The sequence below is a fragment of the Calonectris borealis genome, chromosome 29 (genome assembly GCF_964195595.1).
Source record: "Calonectris borealis chromosome 29, bCalBor7.hap1.2, whole genome shotgun sequence".
Classification (NCBI taxonomy): Eukaryota; Metazoa; Chordata; class Aves; order Procellariiformes; family Procellariidae; genus Calonectris; species Calonectris borealis.
In genome coordinates this window covers 2,040,048-2,058,821 of record NC_134340.1, presented here as the reverse complement: position 1 = coordinate 2,058,821, position 18,774 = coordinate 2,040,048, and the positions used below count along the sequence as shown (strand labels likewise).

The following is an 18,774-nucleotide window of genomic DNA, read 5'->3' as shown; positions in this document are numbered from 1 at the left end:
AGGCCCGCGGGGCTGAGGGACAGGGCAGCCCCGGGCGGCTCCAGCCCCACGGCGCTCCCGGGGCCGCACAGCCACAGGACCCCGAGGGGTGGGGGGGCTGCGTGGGGCAGGGTGGGGGCCGAGGGGTGCGTGCACCCACATGGGGCAAGGTGTGGAAGCTGTGTGGGGCAGTCTCCCAGGATCGCGTGGGGCAAGGCCCAGGTCCTCAGGCCCCTGTGGGGCTGTCCCTGGTCCCTGTGCGATGTGGGGCAGGTCCTGGTGGCCCCCCACCCACGTGGGGCAGGTCCTGGTGTCCCTATACCCACGTGGGACAGGTCACGGTGTACCCAGGCACCCGTGGAGCAGGTCCCGGTGTCCCCCCACCTGCGTGGGGCAGGTCCCCGTGTCCCCCCACCCACGTGGGGCAGGTCCCTGTGCTCCTAGGCCCATGTGGGGCAGGTCCCCGTGTCCCTAGGCCCATGTGGGGCAGGTCCCAGTATCCCCCCACCCGCGTGGGGCAGGTCCCTGTGTACCTAGGCCCATGTGGGGCAGGTCCCAGTGTCCCCCCACCCACGTGGGGCAGGTCCCTGTGTACCTAGGCCCATGTGGGGCAGGTCCCAGTGTCCCCCCACCCGCGTGGGGCAGGTCCCCGTGTACCTAGGGCCATGTGGGGCAGGTCCCAGTGTCCCCCCACCCGCGTGGGGCAGGTCCCTGTGTACCTAGGGCCATGTGGGGCAGGTCCCCGTGTCCCCCCCACCCGCGTGGGGCAGGTCCCTGTGTACCTAGGCCCATGTGGGGCAGGTCCCAGTATCCCCCCACCCGCGTGGGGCAGGTCCCTGTGTCCCTAGGCCCATGTGGGGCAGGTCCCCGTGTCCCCCCACCCGCGTGGGGCAGGTCCCTGTGTACCTAGGGCCATGCGGGGCAGGTCCCCGTGTCCCCCCACCCGCGTGGGGCAGGTCCGTGTCCCCATACCCACATGGGGCAGGTCCCGGTGTCCCCCCACCCGCGTGGGGCAGGCCCCCGTCTCCCTAGGCCCATGTGGGGCAGGCCCCTGTGAGCCCCCCACCCGCGTGGGGCAGGTCCCCGTGCCCTCAGACCCACGCGGGGCTGGCCCTGGTGCCGTGTGGGGCAGGGCCCGGTGCCTCCGCTCCCGCGCGGGCCCTCCCCGCTGTCCCTAGGCCCCGCCGCCGCTGAGCCGGGCGGCTGCGCCCCGTCTCCATGGCAACGCGGGCGCGGGTGGGGGCGGAAGTGACGTCACTTCCCGGGCGGCGGGGCCGGGGCGGTGGGTTCCGGTATTTCAGGGCGGGGCCGGCGCGGCGCGGAGCGGAGCGGCGGGACGGGTCGGTAGGATGGCGGGGGCCACCACCATCGAGGCGGTGAAGCGCAAGATCCAGGTGCTGCAGCAGCAGGCGGACGACGCCGAGGAGCGGGCAGACCGCCTGCAGCGGGAGGTGGAGGCCGAGCGCCGCAACCGCGAGCAGGTACCGCCGGTACCGCGGGCCGGGCCGGGCCGCGGTGTGGGTCGGCCCCGCCGCCGGCCCTCGGGGAGGGGGTACCCCGCAGCCGGCCGTGCCGACCCCCGGGGGGGTGGTTAGCGGGGGATGGAGCCGCGGCGGGCGGCGTTTCCGCGGGTGTGGCGGTGCCGAGGGTCGCTCCGAGCCGGGTCCGGGCGGCGCTGCGGGGCCCGGGGCTGCGGGAGCATCTGCGGGATCCCGGCCCGGGCCTTCGCGTTCCTGCGCGACTTCACCTCGCAGCGATCTGGGCCCTGCGCCGCTCGCCGCGGTGTCTGCCGGGGCCGGGGGGTCCCTCCCGGTCCCTCCCCTCCGAGCCAGCGGCGGGGCGAGCGTTCCTGCCGTGTGTCCCGTGGTGGCGGCGGCTCTGGCCGGGGTCCCCTGGACACCAACCGTCATGCCTCGGCCGGTGCTGAGGAGTGACTGGGGCTGGAGGGAGCCGGCGGATCTTTCCTTCATCGTTACCGGTCTCCCGAGCCAGCCAGGAGCTGAAAGCGGCTGGTGGGGGGACCCGAGGCTGCTGGGGAGGGCGCCCGGTCCCCGGGAGGGTTCCCTGGCTGCCTGCTCGCTCCGAGCTGCTGGAGAGGAAGGGGAGGAACCCGGCCATCTTGTCTGGCCCAGTGTTGCAAGCACAAAGGTGTGTGTGAGTAGCCTTGGCATGTGCTGATAAAATGGAAGTGATCTCACTCGCGATGCTGCCAGTGCAGGAGCCGAGTGGAAAACTCCCAACCTCCGCATCCTGCCCAGATCCCAGCGAGCGGGGATCTCCGCTGCCCCCAAGACCAGCAGCCTCGTGAGAGCGTGTTGGGGGCAGGCAGGGACTGGGCTGGGATCGCTTGGAGGGAAGGAAGGAGTGACCACGGCAGAATCTGAACTGGCGAGCGCCCGCTCTCGCAGCTCCATCAGGCCGGGGACGCAGGCAAGGCTGGTGTCATCGTGGGGACGGTGGATGGGGTGACACAGGGCAGGTCCTTGTGGGTGCCTAGCTCGAATCTGAGTGTGGCTCTCTGCAAATTTGTGCAGTGACTTTGCTGCTGATTCTGTTCAAAACGTGAAGCTGAGGCTTTTCCACCCCCAGTGCCCAAGTCTGATGTCTGTGACGAGCAGCGTGGTGCTGCTCCTGTGGGACTGATCGGGCTTCGCTACTGGGGCTGATGGCAGAAGCTTCTGCCGTGTGGTGGGATGAGGCCACTCCCAGGCCTCAGCTGGGCTCTTTCTTTGCAGCCACATAAGGAATTCTCTTGCAATAGCGGCGTTGTCATGGGAACGTGTGTGTTTCTCCCAGCTTGCTGGAGCCTCGCTACAGGGGAGAGAACCAGTGTTCCCAGTGTAGTGGCATCTTGTACTCACCCTGTGGCCTGGCCCTTGTGTCCTGAGGAATGTCCCTGTTAGATCTCTGTGGCTGGGGACGTGACGGTGAGCCTCGAAGGCTGAGGCGAGCTCTGCCCTTGGCTTGCGGGGCTCCTGGTAGCTCCCTGACTCAGGGCTGCCTTCCTGAAGGAAGCACAGTGAAATGGGAACACGCCGCTCGGCAGCAGGGCTGCCTGGAAGTGTCACCCCTGTGCTCCGGGTAAGCCTGACAGCTTCAGCTGTATCCAGTGAGGAGAAGCAGAAAGGGAGGTGTAAGAACCTTTCTGCAGAGAGATAGAAGGAGTTCCTTAAAAGCAAGGGTGGTTTTTTTGGGTGGGTTAAGCGCTGCCTGCAGGAAGTCAGGACTAAATGATGTGGTTCAGGGGGTCAGGAAATGGAGGCCTGCTGTGCTGGTGTGTCTCCATCCCCTGGGAGAAGGAGGAGGCTCTCCACCTTGACAGCTCGTTGCCTCTTTAATAGGCAAAAGACATGTGTGTAAAGCAGACTCCTTCCCAGTTCTGTTTAACGTATCATTTTGTTCCTCTTCGAGTAGACCACTTCCTCCTTCGGAGGAACGTGCTGGCGGGGCTGGCTCTGGGGCAGCCCGCTGCAGCGCTGCCTCGGTTGAGCATCAAAGTGTTGCGGGCTTCCCTGGTGAAGCGCAGGGTGTGCCGGCATGGGAGCTCCTCTTCAACAACCTGGTCTTGAAACATGCTGTGGGGTGGTGCCGATCGCCTGGCTGCTGACCGGGGGGAAGAGCTCGGACAGCCTCTCCTGGGAACTGAGCGTGATTTGTGTCGGACCCTGCTATAACACTGGCTTCTTTCATCGCTCTGCTCCTCCCTCCTTGGGCATGGTTAGAAGCAGCATGTCCTTGCAGGCTGCTTTGTTACAAGTAGCTGGGATATTTCGTATATGGCTGGCATGTGCCTGTGCACAGGTCTCTGTAAAAGATCACAGTGCTGCCCTGAAATGGCTGCAGCCCTGTCCATCTTTGTACCAGTGCAGTAATCCTGCTGCAGAGCAGGATTCTGGGTTCCCCCGGGGTGGCTCAGGTGGGATGTTAGTGTCCCCAAAGCGTCTAGGCTTCCCCCAGGCTCTGGTCGGTGACGCAGACGAGGCTGTAAGCAGACGCCTCGTGGTCGATAGCAGTGCTGCTGTAACAGGCCTGGCTGGGGGGGTGTGATGGCTTCTGATGTCTGCTGATTCATTAAAGCCTTGGTCACTTTTGTGGTCATGCTTCTGGCAAATGCACGGCGCCTGCGGGCTCTCGGCAATTTCACCGGCTCCTGACATGTATGACTGAACTGAGGTGGTTGTCTGCATGTGGCTGTTGCTGGGGAACAGCCTCCTCAACCTGTCTCAAGACTGGATTGAGGCTTTTGCTCTTTCTCTGGGTTATTAGTGAATCACTGGGAGGAAGGAAGCCTAAAGCACAGCTGGCTCTCCGGGGCTTGAGCTGCTGGGGTTGTGGGCACCACAGTGACCGGCTGAGCCCTGCTGCTGCCCTGGGTTGGGGCAGCGCTGTAGAAAGCACGGCCTGCCAGTGCCCTGACGCAGGTTGGCGGACCTCTGAACCTGAAGCTGTTAATCTTTCTCACGTTGCTGATGAGAGGGCTTGTTTCAAGCAACGCTCAGGTCCAGATCACATGAGTAAACTGACTTTGTGCTAAATAGTAGCTGTCACAGAGCTCTGGTGTGGTGGATAAATAGGACTGTGATTGATGGTCTGGCAGGATTAGAGCAGCTGCAGAGAAGACCCATTAGCATAAGTCATCTACTTAGTGTTTATGGCTTAAACTGTCACGTCAGCTCAGGCTGACAGGCGAGAAACCTGCAGGATGACTGCTGCCTGGAGAAAGCGTGCGTGTGTGAAATGTTGCGAAGCTTAACGTGTGTGCAAGCGCATGGGAGTGCAACCTCTGTGAGAAAATGGATAAAGCACCCTGGCTTTGTTTTGGCTTCCTATGTGCTGCCGCTGACCTGAAGGCAGACCTCAGCTGCCCTGCACTAACTGCTAAACCTGCCACGGACTGAGTCATCCTCATCTGCTCCCTCTAGGCTGAGGCAGAAGTGGCATCTTTGAATCGCCGTATCCAGCTGGTAGAGGAGGAGTTAGACCGAGCCCAGGAGCGCCTTGCCACAGCTCTGCAGAAGCTGGAAGAGGCAGAGAAGGCTGCAGATGAAAGTGAAAGGTGAGCAAGGGCTGCTGCTCTCACTCCGTCAAACATCTCAGATGTGTTCCTGACTGAGGGCCCGGTGCCATCAACCTCTTGGGCTTCCTGGAGGGTAGGAAGTAGATACCACATCAAGGCTGGATGTGGGAGTTAGTACCTGCTTATGCGGAGCAACTAAAACAATGCTCTTGGCCTTCAGTGAGTATCTTGGAACCTGAGGCTAGGGAGCAAGTAAGTGCTGTGTGCTACCATGCATCCCCACCTCCAAGGGAGGAGAAATAAGTGGGTTCTGGGACACCGTTGACTTGTAAAGGTGGCTGCTGGTGGGGGACCCTCTCTTCCCGCCGCCTCTGCCAGCATCCTCCCTTCTGGCAGGCGTCCCCTGACCTGGCGGTGTGAGTCAGAGGGGAGCGGTCCACTTCCAGTTGGCTGATGTGCCTCATCGGTGCGCAGCGAGCAGCCTGACCCAGCTGATGTCCTGCCATAAAGATGGACTTGGCTCTTCCTGCATTCCAGCCTGGAAAGGTCTTGGCTCAGCTGAGTGGAATCCCTAAGACAGCCTGGCTTGTTCTTCTCAGCAGCACCACATTTCCCTTGGTCCAGGAGCCCAGTGAGCTGCTGGAGTAACGCTCCAAGGCACAGTTAATTCTGAGCAATCGAGGTTGCTGTATCTGCATCAGCCCAGCGGTGTCTGCCTTCCTGTGCTACCCTCTGCACTCGGAGGTGTCATGGCTCATAAGGAAGCAACGTGGTCCCAGGGGAGAACTGTTAATGCTCTGAAACTCATTACTCCGCTGGCTTGTACAGGATTGTTTTATACATCTCCCCTCCCTGTGCTTTCTTTTGGGCAGAGGCATGAAAGTCATTGAAAACAGAGCTCTGAAGGATGAGGAGAAGATGGAACTGCAGGAGATCCAGCTCAAGGAAGCCAAGCACATTGCAGAGGAGGCGGACAGGAAGTATGAGGAGGTGAGACCCTTGGATGCTCTGGTACTGCTGACCCTGGCCAGGAGAGGCAGCTCCTCTTCCTGCTGACAGGGCTTTCCTCTGCAAACCTGGGGGGAGAGCCTGGCTCACAGCAGAGCTACGTCAGTGTTCCCCTTAGCCAAAAGACTCTGGCAGCTCCAGTGACTCCTGCAGGTGTTCCCTTTACTGCCTTGCACAGCCTCCAAGTACAAAAATCATCTTGCTTCCTCTTGATTCCGATTCTGCCTTCCAGGTTGCTCGGAAACTGGTGATCATAGAAGGAGATCTGGAGCGTACTGAAGAGAGAGCTGAGCTTGCAGAATCGTGAGTAATCTGCTCGCATGTAACTGGCACGTCTACCTTTGCATGGGAACTAACACAGCATTTCTAACCTTGTTACACAAGGCCTGAAGCACAGGGTGGGTTTAGATCCTCAAATGAAAGAGTTGGAAGCGCTCTCCTGCTCGGAACAGGATTGGGTCCACTGAGGATATGAAGTTTGCAATTTGTGATTTGCCTTGTAGTGGAGATGTTCTGCCCCTTTGCATGGAGGGACTCCCTAGTTAGCAAGGCCAGGGAATCCTTCTCCACTTAGTATTCACCAGCACTGCTTTGTACGTACGGTCACGGATCCTTACACGTTGCTACGGGGCACGTGAGTGCACAGCACTTGTCCTAAAGCGGCAGAGGCCTCCCGCGCTGGGAGCTGAAGTGGCATGCGGGATGTCCAAGGGCAGAACTGTGGCTGAGGTTGGTCTCTGGCCTCTTAAAATATTTGCAGTAATCACCACAGACTTCTGCGCTGCTGAGCCGCAAGCTGGACTTCCTCTGCTCGGAGCAGGCACACAAATTGTGGTGTCTGGGCTCCTTTCACGTGCCTGGACGCTTTAGCTGATCCTTGAGGAGCTGGCCAGGGCCTTCCTGTACTCTGGGCCTTGTCTAACAAAGTTAGTGTGTACGCAGCAGTAGCACTGTGCTTCCTGCCCAGACATGCATGTCATGACCATGACTTTTTTGTGTTTTTCCCCTACCCCCTTTTTTACTCTGCGGTATTGTGTTATTGGTGCTCCTTTTGACCCTTGCCCCCACCTGGCTTGTGCCATCCTGTGACCGTCACTAACAGTCGTTGCCGGGAGCTGCAGGAGCAGATCAGAGTGATGGACCAGAACTTGAAGTGTCTGTCTGTTGCCGAAGAAAAGGTACTAACCTTTCCCTCCTTGAACCATTAAACCAGAACTCTTGTGGTCTTCTTGCTATGCTCCCTCCCTCAGCTTAACTGCATCTTTCTCTCTCCTGGAATGTTCTGTCCTCTCTGCCCATAAATATTCCTGTCTGAGTGGTGGTGGCTGTCCATCTGTCTGTCAGAACAGCTTCCCTCCTTACAGCAAACTAAACGTGCAGTTTCTACTTGAAGACTCCAGGTCCAGCAGAAATCTGTGTCCACATCTCAGCTGCTCAGCTCAGTGCCCTGCGCATGTGCTGGCAGAATTCTTAAAATATGAACTTGGAGGCAGGAAGGGAACTTGCTTTCTGCACAAGTGCCTCAAAGCAGGGTCCCATCCAGTCTGATCGCAGACCGTCTCCTAAAGAACTTCCTCGTCTTCCCTGCACATGGATTCACTTCTTGTCTCTCCTGTCTTTCCCTCCCACTTCTTTTCCTTTTTTCTCTCCCCTTTCTTTACGAAACCCCACAGTAAATGTTCCGAGCTGGAAGAAGAGCTGAAGAATGTCACCAACAATCTCAAGTCTCTTGAGGCTCAGGCTGAGAAGGTAGGGCTGCTTGTCCAAGGGCCAGAAAGGTTTCTGTTTTGCTAGGAGGGTGTGTGACAGCAGAGCACCCACTGGGATGGAAATGATGCAACTGCAGCCTTAAGCAAGCAAGGAGAGCTGTGCTTGCTCTCCCAGGAGAGCTAACGGATTTCAGCGCAGGGCTAATGTTGACTGTAGAAGCTGGGAGCGCGGGAAGTCTGGCTGCCCTTCCCTGCCTTGGGGCAGACTCGATCAGCCAAGATGTTTATGCTGCTGGGATGAGAATTTTCCTGCATTTGTGTTACGTGCATGATGTGGGACTTGCTGCCTGACCCAGTTCTGTTGGACTAGGGTAGGGGTGTGAATAACTCCCAGTTGGAAGTTTCTGTGGGCACGTGCACTGCAGTGAGGAGTTTGTCTCCCTCCGTAGCTGTGGGCTCTCTGGAGTGGGAGGTACCTGGGGCTGCTGAGGGCTGCTGATTGCTGACTCCTCTCCTTTTCCACAGTACTCTCAAAAAGAGGATAAATACGAAGAAGAGATCAAGATCCTGACTGATAAACTCAAAGAGGTGAGTGACCACGTCAGGATGGCCCAGCTGGGTGAGCTGGCCTCAGTTTGATTGGGGAGAGCCGTGGAGGGCGGGAGACTTCATGTCCTCAGGCTGATGCCTCTGCAGTCCTTTGCTGTATCCCAAAGCTCTTGTACTAATTGGCTCGCTTCTGTCTGGCAGGCGGAGACCCGTGCTGAGTTCGCTGAACGGTCTGTAGCCAAGCTGGAGAAGACCATTGATGATTTGGAAGGTACATTCTGGGGATGGGAAGCCAAAGAATACGTGGTGAGGAGTGGGGAGCTGAGGAAGACTGTCTCCTAGATAGCTGGAGAGTGGAGATGCTGCTCTGCTCCTCCATACTTGGAGCATGACCTAACTTGGCCAAGGTGAGGCTTGGTGCCTCTGGAGTCATGCCCTGTGTATCTACTCTGAAAACAGTTCCCTGGCCCTGCTGCGGCAGGTATCAAGCTCTTGATCCAAACACCTCGCCATATCTGACTGATAGTGACAGATAGCGCGGCTGGTGTATCTTGCTTGTGATGTCCTCAGGAATGTAACTGGATTCCTATGCTCCAGTTTAACCCAATTTAAGGAGTGGCATAGGAAAAAAATGCCTGAACTCAACAGGAATTGGTTACAATAACATACTTGTGTGCAGAATTTCATGCACGTGGCTGTCTGCTGCAGACAGTGTTCCTGCAAGTCAACCACAGTAGTCCGTGAGTCTTGAAACAGCCCCTGTGAAGACTCAGACTCCCCAGTGTCGGTCCTGGTTCAAGATTAAATCACCAGAAGCCCCATCCATGTGGTGTGGTGATCAGCCTGTGCCAAGGATGGGTTCCTTTCCTCCTCCTGTTCCTGGTTTCGCAGTGCTTCAGGAGCACTCCTGAGGCCAGCCGATGCGGAATCCTACCTTTTCCCAAGCCATGGAAGGAGAAGGTTCCAACTGCCTCCCTTAAATCTGGGGCTGTGGCTGGATTCTTCTGTGGATAGCTGTGGCTGGAGTGGTGGTGCTGGTAAACCAAAACTCTTACAGGCCTCCTGCCTCAACCACAGCATGTACCTTTGTGGTCTTTTAGTGCCAGGTCTTGGAGATTCAAAGCCACGTCATACCGTCTGGAGTCACTCAGGAGGTTTTCTATCTAGAAATAGCAATGGTGTCAGCTGAGCTGTTCCAGAACCGCAGCCAAGCAGCAATCTGAGCCACTTCATGATCCAGGGCAAGCTTTTATTGGGAACTGCAAAAACTCCTCCAAATCCCTGCATGTTCCCCTTGAAACATGTTGAACGAGAGTTGGCTCCGGTCTCCAGCCTTGCTGCTGAAGTGACCTAGTTTATGACAACTGACAAAGTTCTCTGGGCTCTGTGAAGCCGTTAACAACATTACCAGCTGTGCTGTAACCTAGGCAGCCGGAGCTGGGAGAAGTCTGTGCCAGCTCTGCGCAATGCTCAAGGAGTGCATCAGTAAGAGTTTCAGGAGTGCCTCCTCCCCTGAAGGTGGGTGATCTGCCCGTCTGCTCCATTATCTGATGGAGAGCACGGGCGTGGCCTGTCTGTTCGGCTCACCCCGCCTGGCTGTGTACGACAGAATGGGAATTCCCTCTGATGCCCAGGACTATTACGTGACTGACTTCTCCCAAGCCGGTTTTTGTATTGAGGCTGAAGGTGGGAACTAAGCACCTCAATTGATCTGTGCCTTCCTTAGTGCAGCAAGCTTCTGCCTAAGAGGATGGAGTTGCCCTTCCCTGCTACTCCTCCTGTCAGTGGTTCTTGCTGACCTAGCTGGGCAGCTTGTTCTCACAAGCTGATGTGGTTTGAGTTCTTGGCTCTGCTCCCCTTGGAGCTGGGGAGCTTGTAATCCTGGAAGGCACTTGCTGGTCAGACTGTCCTCAGGCTGTTGGAACCCTCCCGTTCCTTGTTGGGAACTAATACGGAGTCGTGATGGCTCCACATCTAACTTCATTTTCTTCTGTTCATGAATCCCATACTGCTTTTCCTGCCCCAGGGTGTTGGAAGAACTCCTCTGCCTTCCCTCATTGTTTCCCTTTTGTTCTCCTCCTAAACCTCTTCTAGATGAGCTCTATGCCCAGAAACTGAAGTACAAAGCAATTAGTGAGGAACTGGACCACGCCCTGAATGACATGACTTCCATGTAAATATGAGCTGGCTGGTGTTCGCCTCTCGCTTCAGCAGGCTAGACCGCCAGAGCTTGCTTGGTTTGCTGTGATTTTCATAGTTGGAGAATCAATGGCACTGTCTAGGTTACTTCTACAGATCTCTGCCTCCAGGATCGTGGAGGCTTCCCTGCAGCATGCTGTACTCTAACTCTAGGTCCTTGTGATCTGCATGTGTAACACTAAGTGCTGGGCTGGCCTGAAGGGGTTCTGACTTGAACTCTGAGTGCGATTCCCAGTCCCGCTGGGAAAGGCTTCCTAAGGTAATGTGGCTTAGTTGCCTGCTGGAGCCACTGGGCCATGGTCTTGGGATTCCTCCTGGAAGAGGCTGTGGATAGTGCTCGAGTGGATTCCTTAGGAATTGCTGTAACAGGCTTGAGATGGGCTGGATCATGAACTGATCTGTGGAAGTAGCTGAACTCGTATGTTTCTGCAACTTTGCTACTTGGCTTTTTGTTCAGATTTGCGGTGGGTTCTGCTAACCGCTGCTCCGCACAGTCCTTACCACTAACCACGGAGAGGCCAGGTACTTGCACTGCAGAGGAAGAGCCTTAACGCTAGCATCTGAAAGCTCCCTAAGCAAAGTTTGCTGTGCCCAAACACTTAAGCTTTTCTTAAAATTAGTGTCTCCTTCTGTCTCACACAGATAAGTCTTGTGATTCCAAACGCCACTTTGGATTTGCCTCTCTGCTTGGTGGCTTGTTCTGCATCTGCACCCTGCACTCATGCTCTCGTCATCTCGCTCTGAATTCCAGTACCTTTTTCCAGTTACTGTGCACAGGGCATCCCTGGGAACGAGTACTGTAAAGACGCTGAAGCTTGGCAGCAGCAGCAGCAGCCCCCTAGTTGTGCTGCACTGGCTCCTAAACAAAGCTCGCTCTGTTTGACCCGATGTGCCAGACACTGCTGTGCTCTGAGGGGCTGCCCTTTCGATGTCTGGGCGTAGCTGGGAGTATGTTGTTCTCATCTGCATATCTTGTGTAGAGCCATAAAGCTCCTTTTGTATTTCTCTTGCCTCTTGCTTGAGCATGATGTCACTTTTTTTAAGGAAAACAATTCGTGTATAAATTGAATGGAACGGCTGGTGCTTTTGAGAAACGGGTTTCTAGTGACCACTTGCTGCTTTAGAGTAACTGTTTCAATGTTGCCTTCAAACCGGTGTAACCCTCATCACCCTTGGTGGATGGAATACACAGACTTCATTAACACACTGGATTTTTCCCTTTGAGCGTCTTACTGGCTCGCAGATGTGAATTGCAGCTCTGCAAACGGTGCCTCGGCACGCAGCGTGCTCTTGTAGGGTCAAATGGGAGGCTGGGGTTTGCAGGAGGAAGTCCTCGAGCTGTGCCTGCTTCAGCCTGGCTGAAGACACTCCTCACGCCTGCCTGCTCGGTAGTGTTCACCAGCATCGGTTGCCAAATGCTGGCTTGCAGTCACCACACCTGATAGTCACTAGGTCACTGGCAGGGGGTGAAAGCTAATAAATATCAAGTGAGCTCTGGCTGGTTTCCAGTTGGACAGGACTGGTTGGATGCAAGGTGCTGCCTGTGCCTGTGGGGGGGATGGATGGCCCCTTGCTTCAGGAATGGGGATGTCACTGCAACAGGGCTGTGGGCATCTGAACCAGGGAATCCGTGTTTTGCAGAGTCCTCCCCTCCCCGTGCAGGGGCTGAGGGTGATGGGATCCTCGTGGGAGTGTGGCATGGAGCTTTACACTGAGCACTGCAGCTGGTGGCAGGCTGCAGACACTTGATGTGCGTCACCGCTGGTCTGGGTCTGTTGCTAGTTGCTCTGGTATCGTGGACGCCGATCAGCCTCTCACAACTGTATGTGCTGCCTCGTGGTGGCTTGTCAAATACTTTTTCCTTTCTGGTTTGGTTCATCTGCCACAGTGCCCGAAGAGCCCTTCATGAACAGAGTTTTGATGAAATGGGACACCTCCCGTGGTTTCCTCAGGTTTGTGTCGCTCCGTTCTCCACACAAATGGCGCTAGCAGTAAGGATAGTCCAGACACGCTGAACTGCCCCAGCCTGTTCTCACTCTGTCTTCTGTGTCAGGGCTATCCCCTCTCTGCTGGGTCTGGGTGGGGAAGGAGGGAGCATTCCCGCAAGGAATTTCAAAGGGTAGTAGGTTGGAAAGCTCTGGCAGATGGTGGTCTGACTCTCCTGGGGCAGTAACTCTGTGCCCTGTAAGCACAAAGCAAGAACCCGTAACTCCTCGTAACCAAACCTGCAGCTGGAGTAGGGGCTCTAGATCCTGTGGGAGGGGCAGGGCTTCTGTCACAAGTGTCTGCGTGTGTGGAGGCTTCCAGCCCAGCGTTCAGTTGCCAGCTCTTACCGGGTGGGAGGTGGCACCCTGCCCTTGTGAAATGGCCTCTCTCCTCATGGGGAGGTCCTGTCAGCTGCAGGTTTATTACTGACTCGCGCTGTGTGGAGCTGGTGGCTCTGCTGTTGCACAGTGGTGTTGCAAGCGATGTTATTGAAGGCTGGGCTGTGGCAGGCCCTTTCCCTGCTCGTCCTGATGGAACTCCACACTGGGTGGTGGATGGATGGATGGGTGGGTGATGCAACTTCTGCCCTGGGAGGTTTTGAGAGGCTTCTGGTCTGACTGGATTGCTAGGCTTGTGCGGGCTGGTTATCGTGAGCTGGGCTGTTGACTCAGGAGTGCTGCCAATGCTGATTAGCTGACCAGGAGGCACAAGTCCTGGAGCTCCCCAGGTTGCAGGGATGGCTGGTAAGGCTGCCCTGAGGGCTGGGTGGAGAAGGGAGCAGGCCAAACACTGGAGCTAGCCCCAGCAGACCTGGGCAAGCGTTCCACGTTGAGGAGCTGATCCTGAGATCTAGGAAGGATCATGCTAATTGCTTCAGTCAGTCTGCTCCCTCATGTGGGTGGATCGTCGGGTCCCTGTCCACAAGCAGTAAGGCTTGCTTGGAGGCTGTGAGCCGTTGAACCAGCCTACAGTCACTGGTACTTCTGACTGCAGTTCACTCCCATCCTCTGACACTCTGGAGACCCAGGACGAGCCCTGATCACCTGCGGCTGGAGACTGGCATCAGGGTGCCCAGCCTCCCTGCTCAGAGCCAGCATGGAGGCCAGAGAGCGAGTCCCTAGCAGCAGTAGTAGCTGATGTGCAAGGTGGGCTCTGGTGTAGGCCAGGATGGGGTGTACCTGTCCCCCATACCACAACTTCCTTCAACTTCTAGTTAGATTGCGGTGGGACAGAAATTGTTGGCTTCTCTGGCTGTTGCTTGGTCCCTTGGTGGCTTTAAAGAAGGGACAATCAATCATACTACCCCTGTCCTGCAGAGTGAGATGCAGCTAGAGCAGGTGCTGAGGGCTGAGAGGAGCTGCGGGTAGCTGGGTGAAGGTGAGCAGCTGGAGGGACTGGGCTGAGACTCTCTGGAGAGGGGGACATGCTTTGGCTGCTCCGTGTGAACAGCTTGACTCAGTGCCCTGAGTCTTACCTGGCCAGGTCTTGTTCGAGAGCACAATATTCCTAGGTTGAAAGCAATGAGGAATGGTGTAGATCCCCTTCAGAGCGTGCCCTAGATTCCTAGGGACCTTGTAGTACAAGGATTTGAGAAGGAGCCTAAGGCCAGCAAGAATTGCTGTGCTTCATGCTTGCTCATCAGGCAGAGGCAGCACGCTGTGTGATGATTACTTCTGCCAGGCTGGAAACTGTCGTATAAGGATTTTTCACTGCCTGGAATTCCCCAAATGCAGGGGTTGGAGTTGTCAGGCTGGGAGGACCCTGCCCGTGTAAGTGGGCAGAGGTAGATGCTGAACTGGTTCTCTGCGGTGGCTGGTTGTGGATGACAGGCTGCATGGCGGGACAGTGGCCATCCAGCCCCGAGAGGTGACCTTTCCCGGGAGAGGACCAGACTGGTTCTCCCTTTCCCTGGAGTTGCTGATGAGTACATGTGCTTGGCACCAGCCTTGGGGAGGAGTATGGCCGCTGGAGCCCAGCGAGGCTGTAAGGACAGGGACTGGGTGGGAGGTGAAGGCTGTCAGATGCCGTGGCAGTTTGTGCCCCGCTCATTTAGTTGTTCTGGGGCAGACGTAAAATAGGAGTCTGCGCTCCAGAACTTCCTCTGTCCTGTACCTGAAGCTGATACTGCCTTAGTCCTTGTCTAGACGTGGTGGGTTGTTAGTGTGGCACAAAGGCATGTCCTCGGAGGAGCGTCCTTCAGGTCAGGTGTGAGATGCTGTCATTCTTGGTTCTTCTGGTGTCCCTGTCCTACTGTTAAAACCCCATCAATCCCACTGCCGTGTGGTGTGGCTCACTCTGGAAGGTGCTTCTGGTTCAGCTGTGGTAGGACTGCTTCTTTCTGCAAAGTGCTCCACAGGCTTAAAGCAGATCCCAAGTCTCTCCTTACCTGGGTACAGCCCAGCCTGCAGGCTCCTCTTCTGGTGTTCTCTTCCTTTCTCTGCCTTTGCAAGCCCTTGGCAGCACTTCCATTTCTGCCTGCACTTGGTTTTCTCTGTGATCCTTCTGAGCTGAAACGCGAGTTAGAGTAAGACAAACCTTTGTTCTCCCTGGCTTCATCTGTGTAATAGCCTAGACTTGATCCTCAGAGGCACGCGTTATGGAGACAGCTTATTTGATGTGCTCATCTTGGTACTCTACTAACCTTCCCTTTCTCTCTTTTTCTCTCTTCCTCTTGTTTCCCCTAATCCTGTTGCTGCTGCAGAGCGCCTGTACAGCCAGCTTGAGAAAAATCGCCTGCTCTCTAACGAGCTGAAGTTAACGCTGCATGATCTGTGTGACTGAGAAGGGGGCCCACTAATGCCATTAAACAAGCTTATTGCGACCACCAATGCTGTGGACCACAGTGAAATCTGATCATTCTTAAGACTGGCAGACTTGCAAATTTTATGCAATTGCTGCTATTTAATGGGGCACTTGAATCTATCCTCTAATTTATTTAAGAGTGTTTTTTTTTTTTATAACGGTAACCTCTATTCTTGGTGAAATAACCCTCAGACTTGGCTGTTTTTTGAGCAGTCTTGTTCACTTGTGCAGGGGGTCCTGCCTGGCTCCTCCATGGAACCAGAACGGCTGCACCTACCAAGAGGGGTGGGGTGAAGTTAGGCTTATGTCTGCTAAAAGATGCCTGTCAAGTGCTTAATTTACTGTTAGCTCAATGACTGTAGGATTTCCTGCTGCATGGAATGATGGCTTGTAACAATAAATAACTGACCTCATCGTCTGCAAGACACTGCACACCTGTAGTACTTTCCTATATAGTTGAGTCCTAACCTAGAAGGTTTGGGGGAAGTGGTCATTCCCGGGGCCTGACCGCAGTGCAGCTGCAGAGCCCCACAACGGGTTGGGAAAGCTCATGGACATCTTGAAAGCAAGTCCCAAAATCCACAGCATGAAGCTGTGTCTTGAGTGCCTGCAGGGAATCTAAACGCTGCAGTTGCTAGTGCTCTAGGAAGGCTGCTTCTTGCTCTGTGCACAGTTTCTGACTCTGGGGAGGTTGGGGAGTGGCTTTGAGAAAACTGCCTGTACCTAAAGGACATCTTTCTACAGCCTGTCTGTCCAGTGTCCCAGCGTGTGGATCTCTTCAGTGATAAGGGTGGGCTCACCTTTGGAGTAAAGCCTACCTAGAGCGCTAGTTGCTGATCTGAGCTCTCCTCCTGGCTTAAGGAACATGTGAGAATTGACTGTGCAGCTGCCTGTAGTCTCGGGCAGAGTCGCAGCACCCTCGCTCCTACTTGCTCCCTGCCTGCCCTTCACTGAAAACAGCCTCTTCCCCGCTGTCCTTGAGGCATGGTTGTCTGCTCCCTGCTGCTAGGTAGTTACGGCCTTGGTGACCAGCTTGGCATCTCTGTCCTGTGCTGGGGGGGGAAGAGGGGCACAACCAGCTGTAATTCCAGGGGGCGATTTCTGAGTGTGTTTTACCTCCGTGTTGCTCTTGAGTGCCTTGCTGGGCCACGGGGGTCTGCTGTCTGGAAGTGTTGAAGCCCTGGGGAAAGCTAGCTACAGTCGGAGGCACCTGCATGCAAACACTGCCTAGAGCACTGGCTAAAAGTACATCGTGACCGTGCCGACTGGGAGCACCGGCAATGCGAGAGGCAAGGGCTACAAATGAGCCAGGTAACTTCAGAGCTTCTAGCTGCACCCGGCCAGGCACCCCCGGTCTGAGGACTTGCTGCGGCAGCGTGCTGGGAAGGGGCTAGCGCAAGCTTTCTTTGGCGAAGGTTTCTCGGTTGTCTGAAGCTGTCTTGTAACTCTTGATTCTTGCTTCCTGCCAGATAAACTGAAATCCACCAAAGAGGAGCATCTCTGCACGCAAAGAATGCTGGACCAGACCCTGCTAGACCTGAACGAGATGTAATGGATCCCTGCCACTGCCTCCGCCACACGATGCCCGGGGGGGCCAGCCCAGCCGCTGCTGACCTCTAACCCTTGGGGACCAGAGTTTACTTTCTGTTGCCAACTTGACCAAACACAAATCTTCTCCTTCGCCTCAGGGTTAAAGGCCATCAGGTTGGGCAGAGCTTCAAACAGCGTTATTAAGGGAAATAAACAATGCAATAATGTTTGGGGAGCATGTTTGAGATGTATACATTTTGTAACTACCTTTTTTTGTAGCAAACATTCCAAATAACTCATGAGGCTGGTGAGCTACACTTCAAAGCTCTTGGCTTTAAAATTTGGTCTTAACCTTCTGTTAATCAGCTCTGGGCCACCCTGCTTTGGCAGGAGAGGAAGAAGGGTGTGACGGTTCCTGGCTGTGGGCCACTGAATCGGAGTAGCCGGGCTAGGGATGGAAGCCTATTGGGAAAACTTCTTTTCCAGGAGCTGTTTGCCAAAAGAGCAGTTCAGTTTCTCAGCTTTAAGGTAACTGTGTTGTGGAGAAGCAAGTTGGGCAAAAGGAGATTTTTTTTTTTTTTAAAGCCAAGCCTGTTATCTGAACAATTGAACCTTCACAGGGGTTGTTTCCCTTCCCTTCCCCCACTGTTGGCTGCTTCCTTTCCTGGTAGGCTTAGAGAAGCCATGGCCCCTCTAACCCATTGCTACACAGGGGTTGAATTTGCCTTCACTAAGTGCTGATGCACCAAGCTTTATTGCTCATTGCTGGGTTACACTTAACAGCTTAAGTACAACAGCCTTGTTTTCTTGGGGAAATTTTTTTGCCTACCCTGAGGGAGGGAACCGAGGCCTTCCCTCCTGGCCAGGAGTCCTCTTAGTGTCTTAAGGTACAAGCCATCTTGTTGTGCATTGCTGATGTGTAGTTGTTGTGAGGCGTGAGTGTGGAGATGTGTCAAGCTCGCGGCGTGTAGCTTGTGCTCGAGCATGCTGCTTGGTTGTAGCAGTTTTAGGGGCCAATCTGGAGAAAAGAACCCTATCAAGTGTTTTGATACTAAATTGAAAAATTGTCTTACTGTCTTTTGAAATAAAACCAATCCCTCTACGCTGCTGTCTGGCTGCAGAGCTTTACTGTGTGTGAGCTGCTCCATCTGGGCCCGCGGGGGATGAGGGTGGGTCTGAAGACCGGGCTTGTGGCCGTTCCTCGGGGAGGAGACCGGGGGTGAGGTAAGGCCAGGCTCGCCTGCCTCTTCCCGGGCCCAGAGCACGAAGCGGGGCTGCGGGGGCGAGTCCGCCCTCTTTTACCTCAGCCCTTGGGCGGGGCGGGGCGGGGGGAGCCCGGTGGCGGCAGGGCGCATGCGCACGGCGCAGGCGGCGACACGCGCACTACGCCTGGGCGGGAACGTCTCGCGCATGCGCAGGGTGGCGGCGCGCGGGCAGGGCGCTCTGCCCTCAGCGCCGTTGTGGCTCCAGCCTGACAGGGTGAGGCGGGCTGGGCTGTCTGCTCTCCTCTTCCTCCTCCTGTTCTTGGTGGTGCCTGTCTTCTCCTTTAAGCTAAATGTGCCCAAAGTGTTGCTGCCCTTCAGCCGGGAGCTCCGGGTTCCCTTTGAGCTAGAGGCCGAGGGGGGGTCTGTTATTCCTGGTGAGCAGGCAGTGGTATGGGGCAGCAGGGGCCGTTGCGCCTGGTGAAAAAGGGTGTTGAGAGGAGAAAAAAAAGGGAGTGTTGAGGGGCCCTCTGGTAACAGGGCTAGGGAAAGAAGGGGCCAAGGGAGGGTGTATGGAGGAGGGGTCAGTGGCTGGTTTTCCTGGGCTAGGAGAACACAAGGGGCTGTCCTGAAAAAAACCCCAAAGGCCTGAGCTCAGGATCTTCCTGTGGGGTGGTGGGCCTGGCTGTGCTGCATGCTTGCGATACAGAAGGCTCTCGCCTTGTTTAAAAGCACCGTAGTCCGAGGGGCCTCTGCGATCTGACAGGGAGCGGGTGGCTGAGGAGATGTTGTC

The 18,774-nt window shown here is 55.9% G+C and overlaps 1 protein-coding gene across 12 annotated transcripts; it reads left to right on the top strand.

Moving 5' to 3' along the window:
* Positions 1-1,257: 1,257 nt before the first annotated feature.
* Positions 1,258-17,881, top strand: TPM3 (tropomyosin 3). 12 transcript variants are annotated; one of them, XM_075133480.1, is made up of 11 exons: positions 1,267-1,460; positions 4,902-5,035; positions 5,869-5,986; positions 6,237-6,307; positions 7,678-7,753; positions 8,239-8,301; positions 8,464-8,533; positions 10,357-10,435; positions 12,350-12,413; positions 15,994-16,116; positions 16,719-17,881. In XM_075133480.1, exons 1-10 carry the CDS (start codon positions 1,329-1,331, stop codon positions 16,069-16,071), a joined length of 885 nt encoding a protein of 294 aa, XP_074989581.1. In that variant the 5' UTR covers positions 1,267-1,328; the 3' UTR covers positions 16,072-16,116; positions 16,719-17,881. The 12 variants fall into 12 exon arrangements, 11 of the variants coding, with proteins under 11 accessions (XP_074989587.1, XP_074989584.1, XP_074989588.1 ...); XM_075133481.1 differs by lacking the exon at positions 7,678-7,753 and adding an exon at positions 7,107-7,182; XR_012670419.1 differs by lacking the exon at positions 12,350-12,413 and having other exon boundaries at positions 16,719-16,809.
* Positions 17,882-18,774: the final 893 nt, after the last annotated feature.

Excerpts from the sequence above, each read along its gene's own strand:
- TPM3 (XM_075133480.1), top strand. The coding sequence starts at position 1,329 with ATGGCGGGGGCCACCACCATCGAGGCGGTGAAGCGCAAGATCCAGGTG. Across the intron at positions 5,036-5,868 it reads GCTGCAGATGAAAGTGAAAG|AGGCATGAAAGTCATTGAAA; the intron begins GTGAGCAAGGGC and ends TCTTTTGGGCAG. Across the intron at positions 10,436-12,349 it reads CTGAATGACATGACTTCCAT|TGCCCGAAGAGCCCTTCATG; the intron begins GTAAATATGAGC and ends CATCTGCCACAG.